Source organism: Uloborus diversus, chromosome 4 (genome assembly GCF_026930045.1).
Source record: "Uloborus diversus isolate 005 chromosome 4, Udiv.v.3.1, whole genome shotgun sequence".
Lineage (NCBI taxonomy): Eukaryota > Metazoa > Arthropoda > Arachnida > Araneae > Uloboridae > Uloborus > Uloborus diversus.
This window is the reverse complement of record NC_072734.1, coordinates 67510890-67527122: the sequence shown is the minus strand read 5'-3', so window position 1 is coordinate 67527122 and position 16233 is coordinate 67510890. Positions and strand designations below refer to the sequence as shown.

The 16233-nt window shown below is 34.9% G+C and overlaps 1 protein-coding gene across 1 annotated transcript in view; it reads left to right on the top strand.

Annotated features, from left to right (window-relative positions):
• The first annotated feature begins 249 nt into the window (after positions 1-249).
• Positions 250-16233, top strand: part of LOC129220275 (pancreatic lipase-related protein 2-like) — a 33049-nt gene continuing 17065 nt past the window's right edge. Inside the window, exons 1-6 of the mRNA XM_054854659.1 lie at positions 250-329; positions 4689-5116; positions 11690-11936; positions 12443-12664; positions 13552-13782; positions 14754-14868. Of these exons, the coding sequence (XP_054710634.1) occupies positions 305-329; positions 4689-5116; positions 11690-11936; positions 12443-12664; positions 13552-13782; positions 14754-14868 (1268 nt within the window). The 5' untranslated portion in view covers positions 250-304. The remainder of the gene's footprint in view (positions 330-4688; positions 5117-11689; positions 11937-12442; positions 12665-13551; positions 13783-14753; positions 14869-16233) is intronic.

Here is a 16233-nt window from a genome sequence, read left to right as displayed (position 1 = left end):
AGAAAATGAAAGTATTTTCTGGGTCCGTGTTATTATTATTATAATTATCCTTTTTTTTTTTTGCTTATTCTATCAATTTCAGTGACAAAAAGTACTACTTTTGACTGAAGGAAACAACCCCATTATAACTGAACTTTTTATCGGAGAAGATCTGATCTGAAAGTGGTTCACACCTGTTGCTGTTTTGTATTTTTGAAAGATAAAAAAACTGCCTGAGAAAAGTATTTTTTGAAAGATAAATGTAAGCAATTTCTCACTAACTTTTCGGCAGCTTGTCGGTTCACATGTTCATTGCTAAACCCAAATGATGCTATACAGCTTGGTAGTAGGTAAATACATTATTATTATCATCATCATTATTATATTACAGTGATGGCCAAATTATTGGACTAAGACAGTTTTAAAAGCAAATTCTTTATTGATTACATAACTATAGACACATTAACGAACAGTGAAATAATTATCTAATATATAGTATGCATTCCCTTGTTCTTGATGAGCATTTTAAGTCTTTTTGGCATACTTTTCACAAGGTTTACACCATTTCTTAACTTTTTAATGAAGGAGGAAAAAAATTGTTTATACTCACTATATTATATATACTCACATACACATACTCACTAATTACCTAAAGCTATAACTTTATATATAATAGAACACCTAATAAAAAGAACTAGTGAACTGTTAAGCTAATTGAGGTTATGTCCCTGGTAGGTAGATAAACAAAGAACATAAGCAAAGTAGACAGTGCTGCCACCTGCAAACATTAAATTATGCTAAAATAACGTAATAATCAGTGTACAGTATGTACTGTACTTTAACAGTAAAATACATAGTATTTTAGTTCAATTAGTGTACAAAAAACGAAAAACAAAAACAAAAGAAAACTCTTTAGTCTAATAATTTAGCCAGCACTGTATTATATTAATATTTTTATTGCTGTTGTTGCTGTTGCCGTCATAGTTCTTTTTTTATCATTTTGTAATTTCGTCTTTATAATTTTGACATGCAAGTTATGTTTTCAATTTTTCATGCGTACGTTATCACTCCTCTTAATCTCAATAGCATCATTTGAAGAACGAGGTGGTATTGAGCTGTAAATTACTACCAGAAGCCAGGGATATGGCAGCCCTATAATTGGTGTTTCGTAACAGTTCGATTACGACATCCAGACGCTGGAGTTATTAGAGCGCAATCTTATGACGCAATCTTATGAGAGATCATCAGTCAGGAATAGCTATAACCGAGCTGGAGGTAGGTGTCGTCTGGATGAAATTTGGTTACCTTCACACTGCATGGTAACTAAAATTAATTTAGCATTTCAACAAAAGTACGCATTGTGCGGCTCATCTCATAAAATGGCGGTGAAAGCTTGTGAAGTTAATTTTAGCTTCATTTAGAGCGTCCAGCTCGTTTATAGCTATTCCAGACTGATAATTTCTAATATGAGTGCAATTGCAGTACCTGCATGTTGTAACTGATGATATACAGAGATTTTTTTAAACAATCATTAAAGCTTATGCTACGGAAACATGCAGTCAATAATCCAATTTGAAAAAGAGAGATAATTTGTTTTTGACTCATCAGTCAGAGCAAAACTTCGGACAGGATTTAAAATAAAAAAAAATTAATTTGAATTCTGAAATTTTGAATTAAAATTATGTTTTTCGCTATCACGAGTTGCGACAGGACCCTACTCATTGAAATTATTGTTTCTGGAAACGGCTCCTGTCCCCCCAAGCCTGCCCCCCTCCTGGGCGGTTGCGTGTGTATAGTTATAGTTGTGGGTGTATAGGCGCGTGTTTGTGCATGTGTAGGCGTGTGTGTGTGTGTGTGTAGGACATGGACTCAGCCACGTAGGACAAGCGTGACAGTGATCAGGACCAGAGGAGCCGCGCCTGCAGAGGCCGTCGGGCGGTCGTGCTGCAGAGGCTCTCGGTCCAAGCTGGAAAAGGAACCACAACGAAGAAGAATATCATAGCTTAATGCAAAGTTGTCGAAGTATGTGTAAATGTACAACTGATTACATTTACACATATTTAGACAACTTTACATTAAGCTACGCTTGAAGCTAATTAAATAGCTTTCAACTTTCAAACTTTACATTGCTTCACTTTTGAAACAATAATAAAAAGAAAAAAAAGTTACTCAAAATGGGAACCTGCAAGTAAAATTAGGATATTATGATGATTAAGAAAACATTTTGTGCAAAATCACCAAAAATACGCACTCGTCAAATCATACTTCTCTAACTCAAAGGAGCATTGAACGCTCTATTATCTTCGGTATCATTTTAATCTTGCCCCCAGTATATAGGTAGTGGCATATGTACCTATTTTTAGGCACAATATATCACTAATCATTGGACTCAAGTCATCAATATATTAACATCCGTCTTCTTCACTATCGAAATATATGTTATTATTTCTGACGCAGTAGAAAAGTTCTTTTTATGCCAGACATTATAATTTTATCCATTTAGCCATGCTTTAAGGCGAGTTGATAGAGAGACGATAATCATTTTAGAATGGGGTCGTTTCCAAAATTTTAAAAGTATTTTTTTTCCTGAAAGAGCATGCTTAAAAACATAGGATCTGACCATTTTTTAAATAATTTATTTAAGTTTAATATTAAAAAAAAATAATACTTAAATCGGTGCGCTTTCATTGTTTTACGCTTCTGCCGATGACATCACAAATGATGAAATACCATTCAGTGTTGCCATTCCCTTAACAAAATATTTAATTCGCATCTTTACTCACGTGTATTGGCAATGATGTGGTTGATAGCAAGCGTAGAGCGCAATATTTAATTCGCTTCTTGATTATGATAACGTGGAATCGCAGTCGAAAGATGAGGCAAAGTGCATCATTTGTGACGTCATCAAGCCCACGCCTTGTTTCAAAAATCGGCCTTTTAAAAAAATTAATTAAAAAGTAACTGTTGGGAAAATAAAGGTATTATCTAGGTCCATTTTTTTTTTTTTTTTTTTGCTTATTCTATCAATTTCAATGACTAAAAGTAGTACTTTTGACTGAAGGAAACAACCCCATTAACGCCTCACATTTTGTTTTTCTTTTTTTGCTTTCCTTATAATTACGATTCATATAAGTTTTTACTAAATTACCTGTTTTTTTTTTAATTGACGTAGAAAAAAATTAAAAAATTCCACATGAATTGTTTTGAAGCAAATGTTATTTTTTAAATATCGCGTATTTTAATTGAAGAATTCAGAGATATACGCTATTAGACATAGTTAAATGCTTCTAATATGCCAATCAGCTCTACAAGTGCTACATGAAAATCGTCTTACTTCAAATGAGTACTTATAGGGTTCGTTGTTGCAGTTTGGGACCCTTGCCTTTATTCTAATGATTCTTTTAGCCTTGTTATTGGGATTTTTGAGGGATTATTACTTTATTTCCGAAGTTTTCTCATACGAATGCAAATTTTTAGAGACTAATGTCCAACTTTTAAGGGGATTTTTAATATCTGTCGTCGTTATTCTGACGAGAACTTTTGCATTACATTTTCCCCCTTTTATTTAAGCATGATTTGCTGAACATACGCCACTTGACAAAACTTTTATTTTTGAGCTATTCCGTGCAACGCCGGGCGACGCAGATAGTATTTTACAAATTGAACTAAGCATGGATTTGAGTTTCTTTTTTGTTCCTCATTAAATGCCCCAATTACGCAAAAAAAAGTGAAATTGTTTTGCCTAGTACTGAGAGCATAAAAAAATTGTCTGCCAACCGAAACTGGTGCCGAATGTTCAACAAAAGCTTCAATTACTCGAGACTATGTTGAGATGACTTAAAAAAAAGGCACTGCATAGTTCTAAGCTGAGTATAAATGAGAGTAAGAATAAGTTTTAAAACCTGGATTATTAGTTCTGTAACATAAGTGATGAACAAATTTAGATTGAACCTGCTCAAGTGTTTTAGATTTATTATTGTAATAGGGATTTCAAATAAGACTGCAGTACTCGAGTTTGGAGCGCACAAGACAAAAATAAAGCGTTGTAAGTGCTTGCTCATTAGAAAAATCTTTAGTCTGGCGTTTAAAAAAAACCAAGAACCTTATTTACCCCTGAGACAATGTTGTTAATATGTTGCGTAAAATCAAGGTTAGTATTAAAAGTGATGTTCAAATCCATAGCAAAGTCAGAACGCGATAAACACTGTTGGTCAATTTTATAAAGATGCAAGAATGGCTCGGATCTGTGGCTGTAACTCAAAATACTGCATTTACAAATATTTAAATAAAGCTTATTCACCATGCACCACTGGTGCAGCTTATCCAAAAGAATCTGTAAAAGGGTAGCGTCAGGGATAGTACGGACGTTTCTAAATAGCTTTAAATCATCAGCGAACAAAAGATAGTCACAATATTGAAAAATATTAAATATCATTTATGAATAAAATAAAAAGCAAGGGTCCTAAATTAGACCCTTGCGGCACACCAGAAGTATTAGTAAAATCATCAGAAATAGCACCATTGAAATAAACATATAACATATACGACCACTTAAATATGAAAAATATGATATGCTTTTGCGGTAATTGAAAAAAAAAAAAAAAAAAAAAAAAAAACGTTCAAAATTGATATACAAATACAATAGCAATTCTCTATTGTTTGATCTTACAAAATGTAACACTCAAGAAATATTCATTTGTATTTTTCAGCGGTCTTATTGGTGCATACTCAGGCATCTCTTCCCAAAGGTGAAAATTCGGACGGCAGTGTAGATATCTATCCATACGTGATCCAGTCGTTGCGCGAGCTGAAGTTGAAACGGTTGGAAAACGTTGATCCAGATGGCGTCCAACGTGCATCCAGTGTGTGCTACGACGAGCTGGGCTGCTTCGACAAAGACGGCACTTTCAAACACTTGAAGCAGCTACCGGAGCCTCCGGAATCTGTGAACACTCACTTTCTGCTGTACACCAGGAAGAATCCCCATAAGCCCCAGATCATGGACTATACGAAACCAGAAACGGTGAAAAAAAGTAACATCAATCCAAAAGCGCCCGTTAAGTTTATCACGCACGGCTTTGGGGGAAAAAATAATTTAACGTGGATCTGGCAAATGAAATCGGCCCTTCTGGAAAAGGTAAAATTGATCCTTCGCTGGATCGAAAATTTCTAGTAATCTTTACTTATAATAAAGCTGAAATTTTGGCTGTCTAGATGTCTGGATGTCTGTGACGCGCATAACAACCTAAACCGTTCAGCCGATTTTCATGAAATTCGGCATTAAATTAGTTTGTAGTATGGAGGTGTGCACCTCGAAGCCATTTTTCGGAAATTCGATTTTGTTCTTTTTCTATGATTTTATTTTTACCACCATTGATGGCTTTAATTTCTCTGCACCGAGCGAATTACCATAACATGGACGAGCAAATTACCATTACATGGACGAGCAAAATCGTAACAGGTCGCTGTTAGCGATACCATTTCAATTAAATAATTTCAATCAGTGCACTAAGAATAAATAACGTTATCATGTAAACGTATTGACATTTTTAAAATAACTTCATTTGACTGTTAACCTCTAATGGCCTGTGGGAAGAGGATACTTTCAATTATTGTCCATATTAAAGAAACTTATTTTTGCGATTTTCCGTTTTTCATTGTATGGTTTTAAAGCTCCAATTAGGTTCCATTGACTCACTTGAAATAAATAATGCTAATTTAAAAATGTTATTATTTTTAAATCGTTTTCAGTGAACCGATTGATTAGTTACATACAACTAAAACTGGTTTAAAATTAAGTATCTTTTGTGTTTATACTATCAAGCTCTCATTCCGACCTTGCAAAAGATATTTTTTCGACCGACTGAATGTTCAGTTTTTTTTTTTTTTTTTTTTTTTTGAGCAATCACGATTGCTTATTGTTCTCATTTGACTGTTTTGATGTCGTATCTTTTTATTTTCCCACCGCCACCCTCCGCACCCTGTCACCGTCGACCGGCTCCTCACGATGCTGCTCCTATAGCGAAAGAGCGAAAGCCGTCTCCAGGTTGCATCCATGTCCTACACACACGCGCATACATACGCAGCTACACACACACACGCACACATACACACACATACACACAACTACCCACACATTCATGCTCGCACACTGACACAAACACGTATGCCTACACACACATACACCCCCCCCCACACACACATACACACATTCATATACACAACTACCCACACACTTATGCCAGCCCACAGACAAACACACATGCCTACACACACATACCCCTACACACAAACACACATACCCTCACACACAAACACACACGCCTACATACACAGACTTGTGATTGCGAAAAACATAATTTGAATTCAAGATGTCAAAATTCAAATTAACTTTTCTTTTTTTTATTTGATATATATATGCCTAAAAATGTATGGACGTCCGAAACATCAATTTTGACGAGCCCCGAGTTAATTACCACGAGTTTTCTCGTGACGTCTCTATGTGCGTACACATGTGTATGTGTGTATAAAGCATAACTCAAAAGCGGCACGCCGGAAATTTGGTATGTAGACTCTTAGTTGGGTCTAGTTGTGCACCTCCCCTTTTGAATGCATTCGAATATTTCAAAAGGTATCGTTTACACCTTTTTAAAGAAAGTCTGCGGTAATTCCAACGCAAGTTCAAGTGATGTGAAATTTGACGAGCACTTGGCCACACTTTTGGTCGCCAACTTGGCGACAACTTTTTCAAAAAAAAAAAAAAAGATTTTGATTTTAATTTGGAGCTATGGTGATATTTAGGGAGTTATCCATTGAATCGCGTTAAAATTGTCGATTTTGGAAAATTAATACTTTTGCATTGGTTCGTGACAAGCTAGGAGAGAAAAGTTTTCAACTGTTTCTTTGTTTTTTGTCGCATAAGCCTAATATAACTGAGACTCCGTTACTTTTGAGCATTAATTCAAATCATGTTTTATTATGCATTGGAGCCTTCATTCTGTTTATTCTGACAGTAGCTGTTTATTGACTTACACTCAGAATTATTCACAATTTGATACTTTTCTCTGGATTTTATTTAGATAGCAGTATGATCAATCAATGAACAACTTCCACAGACCATTGAAAAATACCACGATGGACTCCATTCCACCAATTGCTTTCATCTGAAAATTCAGCAATAACTACCGTTGGATTCAATCCGCAACCACCGACTACCAAAGATGTTGTACATACTGCAATGAAAAATTTCGTTAACATATGTCTATCATTGGTTTAAAATGTGGCTGTCTTTTCTTGCGATATGTTGATATATCTCATAGCAAAAGATATCCACCATAGAAGTCGAGAATTATAGTTATTGATATTGTGAGAACTGGAACATTTCCTCTACAAAAATATTTTTTACGATGCTTAGAACCATAAATAGAAGGAAGTAGACTTGATAGCATTTTTTATCAAAGCCAATGTTTACGGTGCTTTAAGCGCCAATTATTAAAGGCACACCATATAACAGAGGAGTTACAGCACATAAACTTATGTATGAAGCATTGAAAAGCATACAGTTTTCATAATTTATTGATCTAAATATTTCTGAACATGAAGTTTCCAACGATGATATACAGTTGTTAAATAGTTGTCTTCAAGAAATAAGAGAAGTAACAGTAGAGAAAGATCACTCAAGTTTGAGCAGTAAATACAATACAAAAAAGCTATAATTGAATGTTTTTTTTTTTTTTTTTTCGAAGTTGCCTAATAGCCCAGTAAAACTTGGAAAAAATTAAAACCCTAGGTTTTTCCTCACAAAAAGCTTTGTTACGTCTTCCTCAACGACATCTCAAAAATCCCCGACTCTTTGCTGTAAGCTTCCCCCTTTTTTTTGGGGGGGGGGTTGAAGGGGGGGATTTTAACTTTGCTATCTAGGAAAGGGAGGTATCGTTTGTAGCGTATTTTTTTTTACTCTGAGTCGAATAAAACCATAATCGAAACGATATTACTAATATTTAAAGAGTTTTTGAAAAAAAGCATTTTTTAGAACAGATTAGAAAAAACTTATTTAATTGTAACTGTCGAGTTTTTTTTAAAAGAAATTAATAGCTTAGATTTTTTTTCACTCAACTGTCTGTTCTGTCTTTTTAAATGATAGCTTAAAAAAGACAAGTTTTTTGTTGCACGCACCCCTCTTTTCTTGGGGGGGGGGAGGATTTGAAGTAAAGTATATAAGAAAGTGGCACATCGTTTAAAATGAATTTTCTTATGCTACATAGAATAAAACTATTACCTAGTACATAGTTCAAACATTATATTGCTTAAAACGATCAAATTTTGAAATGTATTATGAACAACATATTTCATTGCAAATGTAAACTATTATTGAAATAAGAAAAGTATTAAAATTGTACATTACGAAGGAATTATTATGACTTTTTAAAAACATCACGCTAAATTCAAAATTAATTTCGCAGAGTAATGATTTTTAATTAAAAAATGTAACTATGTACTTTTACGTTTGATGCTAATCATAGAAAGAATGTTCAATATCTTGTAGACCCGTGTCTTCGTTTAGTTCTGTCCCAGGTATCTGAGTTTTTTCATTGGAACGGCATTAAGACACGATTGTCCATGGCAGCGTCCACAGGCATGAGAGCAACGAAGTCCCAACTTTCGACATCCACATACATTACCACAAGTTTTGTTGCATCTGCAGAAAATAATTTTTAAAATTGAATCTGGAGCATGGCATTGGATTTTTCGAACTGGAATTAGCATATTATCATAATCCAGTTTGTCATAATCCAATCCCATTCTTCAGGGTTCATGTCGTTTTCAAGCCATGCCTGTACATGATAATAGACATGAAATGAATGTTATTGAGCTGCACTCGAAGTAGGGGGTAATGAATTTAAATTTACTGCTTCAATTTTTGTAACTGATTTAGTAAAGCGGAAATACCGACAGTTATCTACCGTTCAGCTAGTTTAGACTTGATTGTTTTTGGATGAGGCTTAGTTATGTTTAATTCATCGATTACCTCACTCAGCTCAGAAATGGTGAATTGACAGTCATCATAATTTTCAATGTATGTATAAACTTCTTCCATTGCATCATTTATACCTTCGTCGATAGGGCGACCTAATGCTGCACCTGCTGGTGATTTGATTGCAAATTTAGTAAAACAAGCATTATGATATCTGGAGCCAATTGCAATCAAATCAGTTGCATTAATAATGCGTTTCTTAACGGATTTGGCCCATTCATCATTCCTTGTTTGGATAATGTTCATAACCAGTGGCGTAGCTAGACCCGACTTTCGGGGGGGGGTTACTTCTTTATATATATATATATATATATATATATATATATATATATATATATATACATATATATATATACATATATATATATATATATATATATACATATATATATATATATATATATATATAATATATATATATATACATATACATATATAATATATATATATGTATTAATAATCGCTTGGAATTTTTCCCTTTTCTTCTTTTTTTTTCTTTCTCTTCTCTCTTCTTTTTCTCTTTTTTTTTGAGACTAACTTTTCGGGGGGGGTTTTGTCCCCAAAACCCCCCCCTTAGCTACGCCCCTGTTCATAACCGTATCTTTAAATTCAAGAGAAGCAACTAATTTTATTTGCTATCTAAATTTTTGGCTCTTCTTTTCTTTTTCTAGTACAGCTACTTCACCACACAAGAAACAACGGTTTTAAAAATCAAACTGTTCTGATAGTTTTCTTGTTTTTATAGGAGAAACTGACGAAGAAGCCTCCGACACATCACGTTTTCTTTTAGATGCAGCAATACTTGCGCTACGAATGCCCTACGAAATACTTCCTACAGTTCTCTTGAAGTTTAATCGAAGCTCTATGCTCAAATAATGACACTTTTCCATCATTTCTCGCTTTACTAGTTGCTATAACACTGTCTAACCCACATTTAACAATCACTGTTTTTGAATTTACCAAAGGTTTTTCACAAATTACGAATGAAACATCCATTTCCGACGAGAAAGAAACTTTTAAATGCGAGAAAATAAGGCAACTGACTGAAGAAAAAAAAAGGGACGTCGAATAGAGTTGATGATAACGACTGGGGTGCAGACTGGTAACACCCCCTATTCCTCAAGGTCAAGCAATCAAGATCCCTTTCTTTTACACTCTCACTGAAACATTACACATGCACATAATTCAATCCTCCCTAACGCAGAGGTTTCCCATTCCTCAGCTCCACCCACAACTTTTATTTGGGCTTCTCTCGGCCCGTAGACAGTTCAGTGACTTGCTTTTCTGAAACACCACTGAAGAAAAATAAATTGCTCTGCTTTTAATGATGCTGGAAAAATCTCTGAACAGTGAAGTATTTTGGCATTTCATGTATAAAATCATTTATAACTGCTAAAATACGTATTTTAAAAACTTAATTCTTATCTTATTCGACTCGCCGTGAAAAAATACATTAGAAATGATACCTCACTTTCCTAGATAGCAAAGTTGAAATCCGCCCCCATTAACCCCCCCCCCCCCAAAAAAAAAGAGGGAAGCTTACAACAAAAAGTCGGGGACTTTTGAGATGTTGTTGAGGAAGACGTAACAAAGCTTTTTGTGAAGATAAACCTTGGGTTTTAATTTTTTCCAAGTACGGCCCTTTTTTTGGCTAATTTTACTGGACTATATTCCAATCTAATGAGTGCGATGAGATGAAAAACGCAAATCCTATCAGATGATGGGACAGCTTTGATTATAAAGGTTTTTGATGACATTAGGAGTCATTCCGATTTTTTAGCCCTTAACTCCAAACAAAAAGGATGTGAAACAAAACTGATTTTCAAACCATACATTAGGTTGGCCGGAATATCACATTTAAATATTTGCCCATAAAGAATTTGACAATTCGTTAAGAACCGTTTTTACCGAAAATTTGCCAAGACGATGATTTATCCGGGAACTTTGGTGTTAAAATACTATCTTTATTTGATGCCTGTATTAGCAAAATAAAATAGTAAATTAATAAATTAAGTCAAAATCAAAATACTAATATTTTGGAACGCAAAAATTAAATTCAAAAAATATCATTTCGCTTTTGAAAATGATATTATTATTATTGAGCAATCACGATTGCTTATTGCTTTCATTTGACTATTTTGAATTCCTATCATTTTATTTTCCCGCCAGCACCCTCTGCAGTATCACCGTCGACCGGCTCCTCACGATGCTGCGCTGCTCCTATAGCAAAGATCGTCTCCAGGTTGCGTCCATATGCTACACACACGCGCATACATACACAACTGCGCATACATACACAACTGCGCATACATACACAACTACACACACACATACACCTACACACACATACATAAACATACATAAGTGCCCACACATTCATGCCTGCACACATACCCCATACACACTCGTGATTGTGAAAAACATAATTTGAATTCAAGATGTAAAAGTTCAAATTAATTTTTTATTATTATTGATTTCATTTGCTATGTTTCATGCAATATAATTTGCTAGATTAATTTTCTATTGAGTTTATACAGGCGAGTTTGTGTGATTATAAGACGTAAAAGATATTTTCGAGTAAGTGTGGCACATGCGCCAGAATTACATTTATAGTATGTGGGTTATCGATAGTTTTAAAATAATTTTGAATACCGGTACCAAATATTTTGAAAATAGGAAGACGTAAATGTGATCGTTATCGACTGGAGCCTTGGGGCCCGCGTTCCAAACTACATAGCTGCAGCCGTGAATACGGAATTGGTTGGTGCTCAAGCAGCCGTCCTCTACTACATCATCAAGGATAATTTCGGGATTCAAGAAAAAGATCTGCACGTCATCGGGTTCAGCTTGGGAGCTCAGGTCGTCGGGTTCATAGGGAAACGAATGAAGGAGATGAGAGGCACGAGACCTGGAAGAGCAACAGGTGACCAGTTTTTCTTTCTTCGAATTAAATCTTAAATGAATGGTTGACTATCTGCTGGTAATGTGAAACCCTACAGTGCTATACAAACCAATTTATGCCTCAATATCAGTGGGAAATGCCAAAAACTGTTTTGTTCCAATGGGGAATGTTGTGTTGTCAAAACTGGAAATTTTGAAAGCAAATTTTGGTCGAAAAAGTGCACCGAACGGAGGCAACTGTATGCCAGCTTGATTTAACGTTTTTAAAGCATTTTCCCCCGAACTTTGTGGTGGATCCCTTACTAAAGCTTGGAGGATCCCTAAAGGATATGCGGACCACAGTTTGGGAAGCCCTGTTCTAGAACATAACTTTTATTTCTGGATACAAGGTTTTGTTACCGAATGTAACCCAACCCTCCAACTGAAAGAAAACGTTCTCGCCATTGAAAAGTGTTTCAAAGCAGGGAAAAAAAAATCTTTCCTAGCTTCAGTGTTGTGCAGATTTTCATGCCTACTTTTCCCTCATAGGCCTGGATCCTGCAAGTCCGCTCTTTGAGGATTACGAAGATGTGCACTTGTCAAAGGAGGATGCAGATTTCGTAGACGTCGTCCACACCAACGCCGACAGTCTGCTGTATGGTGGCGTAGGAATGGGGAAAGCAGTTGGCCATGTGGACTATTACCCCAACGGTGGCAAGAGGCAACCAGGATGCAAAAGTACTATTGGGGGACTTTTTAACGACATTTTCAGTAAGTACTTACGGGCGTAATTGGATACGTTATTGGACGTTATGAACATCATTGCATCCTTCGGCTTTTCTTATTTGTCAATTTTTTTAAACCTGAACATTAGAAAAGTTAAAGCAAACCTGGAAACTAAAAAACTTTTCCAATATACGTGTTTTAAAACATGTAAAAATTCGCCTACTAGCCCCAACTCGCCGTGTTGAAATCAAGTTTCACTGGTTTGAAAACGGCTTCATAAAATAGTTCAAATAAGACGTCATTTTTGTTGCGTAGAAATCTGGGCTGTTCAATATTAATAAGTTTTGGTAATTTCCTTAATTTTTTAGGTTGTATAAGAAAATAATTAAGGATGAAAAAAATTACTTAAGACTGAAAAAACAACTTTCTCTCGTGCAACACGTTCAGCTTGCTACCTATTGCTTACAATGGTTATTTAAACTTTGGTTTGAGTTAAATATTATGTGTTAAATTCAGGTTAAAATTGAGTTTTATTCCACCTCCAACCAAGGACGCCTATACGCTAAATTTTAGGGAGGGGGGTGGCTCAGATATTTTCAACATGGTTTAGCAGGATATTTTCCCCATGGAAACCGATTTCAGTACTGATTAGAGTTATTAAAGTTTGACATTTTTAATAAATTATTCATTAATGGCCGGATAAGAAATGTTTTCACATTTTTTCAAAGAAAGAAATAATGCTAAAAGCAAGGAAGTTCCAATTTCTAAGGGGGGGGGGACTTGAGACCCCTCTTGCCCCCTATATGGGCGCCCTTCCCTCCAACACCAGAATTTAGCACCAATTTAGAGGATTCGAGGAACACATTTTGAGGGTAACAGGTCTACGTAACTTACATCAAACGTGATTTCCGATCTACACATTTCATTTCTAGCTGGAGATAATGCGAAACTCTGCAACCACCAGCGAGCAGCATATCTCTTCACGTCCAGCATCCGCAGCGAGAGGAACTGCCAATTCACGACTTACAAGTGTGACGACTATGAGACCTTCCAGAAAGGCGAGTGCCTCAGCTGTCAGAAGGACAGTTGTGGAAAGATGGGTTACAAGGCAGAAGGGTCCGGAACTTACTATCTGGTGACAAAGGCAGAGCCACCCTATTGTAGTAAGTGCTGTTGGAGTAGGAGTATATCCAACTTTTGAAATTTGACACTTTTCGCATAGCTAATTCTATCTGTAATTTAGACAAAGGTTCCGACCCTATTAACTCCTTGCTTTGCCAATGTCAAAATTCTGAGGACTATTTTGACATTGTCAAACTTCAGAGACGCTGAATTTCCACGTGCAAAAACGTGCTATGAATTTTTTTTTCTTCGGGAAACTTATTGTATAGTAATTAATACAAAATTTAGAGAAGCAGCTTGAAGCAACGGAGCAAAGCAACAAATTATTATTGCCAACATATGTATATATATATCCAAACAAAAGTATTTCAAGTATTATTCAATTTATTCATAAACAGCTTTTAAATTACACTCAAGAAGGTTCTGATTTATTTAATGAAGATTATTATACAATCTCTTTAACTTTAACCGCTGATTTTAATGTTTATTTTGCTTCTGATCGAGCTAAAAATTTAGTATCGTTTCTACAATCCGAATTACAATTACAAATGATTAATAAGCCAGAAGAAGCCACTACAAGTCATGGAACTGTACTTGATGACTTGATGCAGTCTTTGCAAGATTTTTAGGTAACATACAATGCAAAAATTTCGTTGCTTATTATAGCTACCATAAGCCAATTGTTACTTTCATAGGATTAAATAATGATTCTAATTTAATCCTATGAAAGTTATCACTTCTGCGGGGGTCCCGTGACGCAATTTTTTTTTTTTTTTTTCAAATTTTAGAATGAATTAATTTTATCGAGATATACTTTGCAGAACCTTAAAATAATGTCTCATAGAGTCCTAAGGCTTCGGGTAACCTTAGTTGGAAGACGGTAATTTAGACTAATCCAACAGGGCATTCAAAAGAGTTTTTTCTGACTGACTCTGAATGACGAGATGTATTAATTTGTATATATTTTCTTTTGTTTTGAAAAATGTTGTAACACAATATATTTCATTTCTAGCTGATATCATGAAGCTAAGCGTTCGTTTTTCTAAGGACATTAAGAAATCTTATGGAGTGATTGTTCTGACTTTAACTGGACCTGATGGTCAGAAAGAAAACATAACATTACCTGGGTAAGTTTATCATAAAGATAGTTCGTCATTTAACAAAATAAAATATATGTACATTGGGAAGGATGGAAATTATTTTACGTGTTCGAGGTGGCCACCTGTTTTAAATTACGCTTTTGTCAGGTACGAAGTCAGACTATTATTACACAACGGAGGAAAAGTGGAGTCCATGTTGACCACAAACATGCACTAAAGATGACTGGGAGAGTCGTAAAATCCCTTTATATGATTTTATTTATTTTAGAAAAAATGGAGAAAATGTATCACATCCTCTTACTGCCAGGTGTTTCAGCAAAGCCAATATATCATTTTGTGCCTGATAAGTTAACGTCACTACAACCTCTGCACCAAGGAATCATTTGCTCTGTTAAGTCGCATTATCGCAAACTAAATGCCTTATTACAGAAATCAAATATTAAAATGATGTTTCATATTTCGGCAAATCAGTATACTGATTTACCGTCTACAGGCACAATTAGCTGGCTAAAAGATCCAGAGAAAGATTTGCCTTCAGTAACTGTTTCTAAATCGTTTTATAAAGTAGGATTACATGGCGCGGAAGAAATGTCCCCTGAAGAACAAATAGTTGGAATTTGATTTGATAGATGACGCTTTTTAGACTTTGCCAATAAATATTTAACAAGAGTTGATTAAAGAGGTAATATTTTAAAAGTTTGACGAGAAAATAATTTTACAAGAAGAAGATGAAGTAGAAGAAGAAGATGAAGAAGATGAAGTACACGAGGTGTAACTACAGATATCGTCACGAAATTGAAAAAAAAAAATCTCACAACAGAAAAGGTAAAGAAGATAACAAAGAAGAGACAGGTGAAAAAAAAATCAAAAATTCCAGTAACTTTTATAGATGTTTTAGATTGCGTGAAAACGTTTTTAAGCTATGAGTCTGATAAGCAGCTAAACAATTTTGAAAAAGTTTTTAGAAATTGCGTTGAGAATCACCGGCAGGTGATAAGTTGAGGAAAATACGTCACACAAATGTTAGGACTTGTTGACGAATAGATCATCATGATAATTAATGTAAGTAATATTTGAATGATAAGGTCTTTTTGCGAATTTTTATAGCAAACAAGTTATTTTCCGTAACTAATATGACGTAAAATTTGATTAAGTGCTTAAATTAAAAAAAAAATAAGGAAAGATTTGATTTTAAGTTTATCGATTTCAAAGTTGCTCGTCATGCGATCTTCATGATCAGTGATCAGGAAGATCACTTGATCGTTTTGACTAAAAGCTATACAAACACGTTGAGTATAAAATCTATAAAAGAAAAAGAGGAGGGGGTGGCGAGGAAAGAGCGAGAGAGAGAAAGAAAGAAAGGAAATTGAGAAGGCCGTTGCAAAATTCATT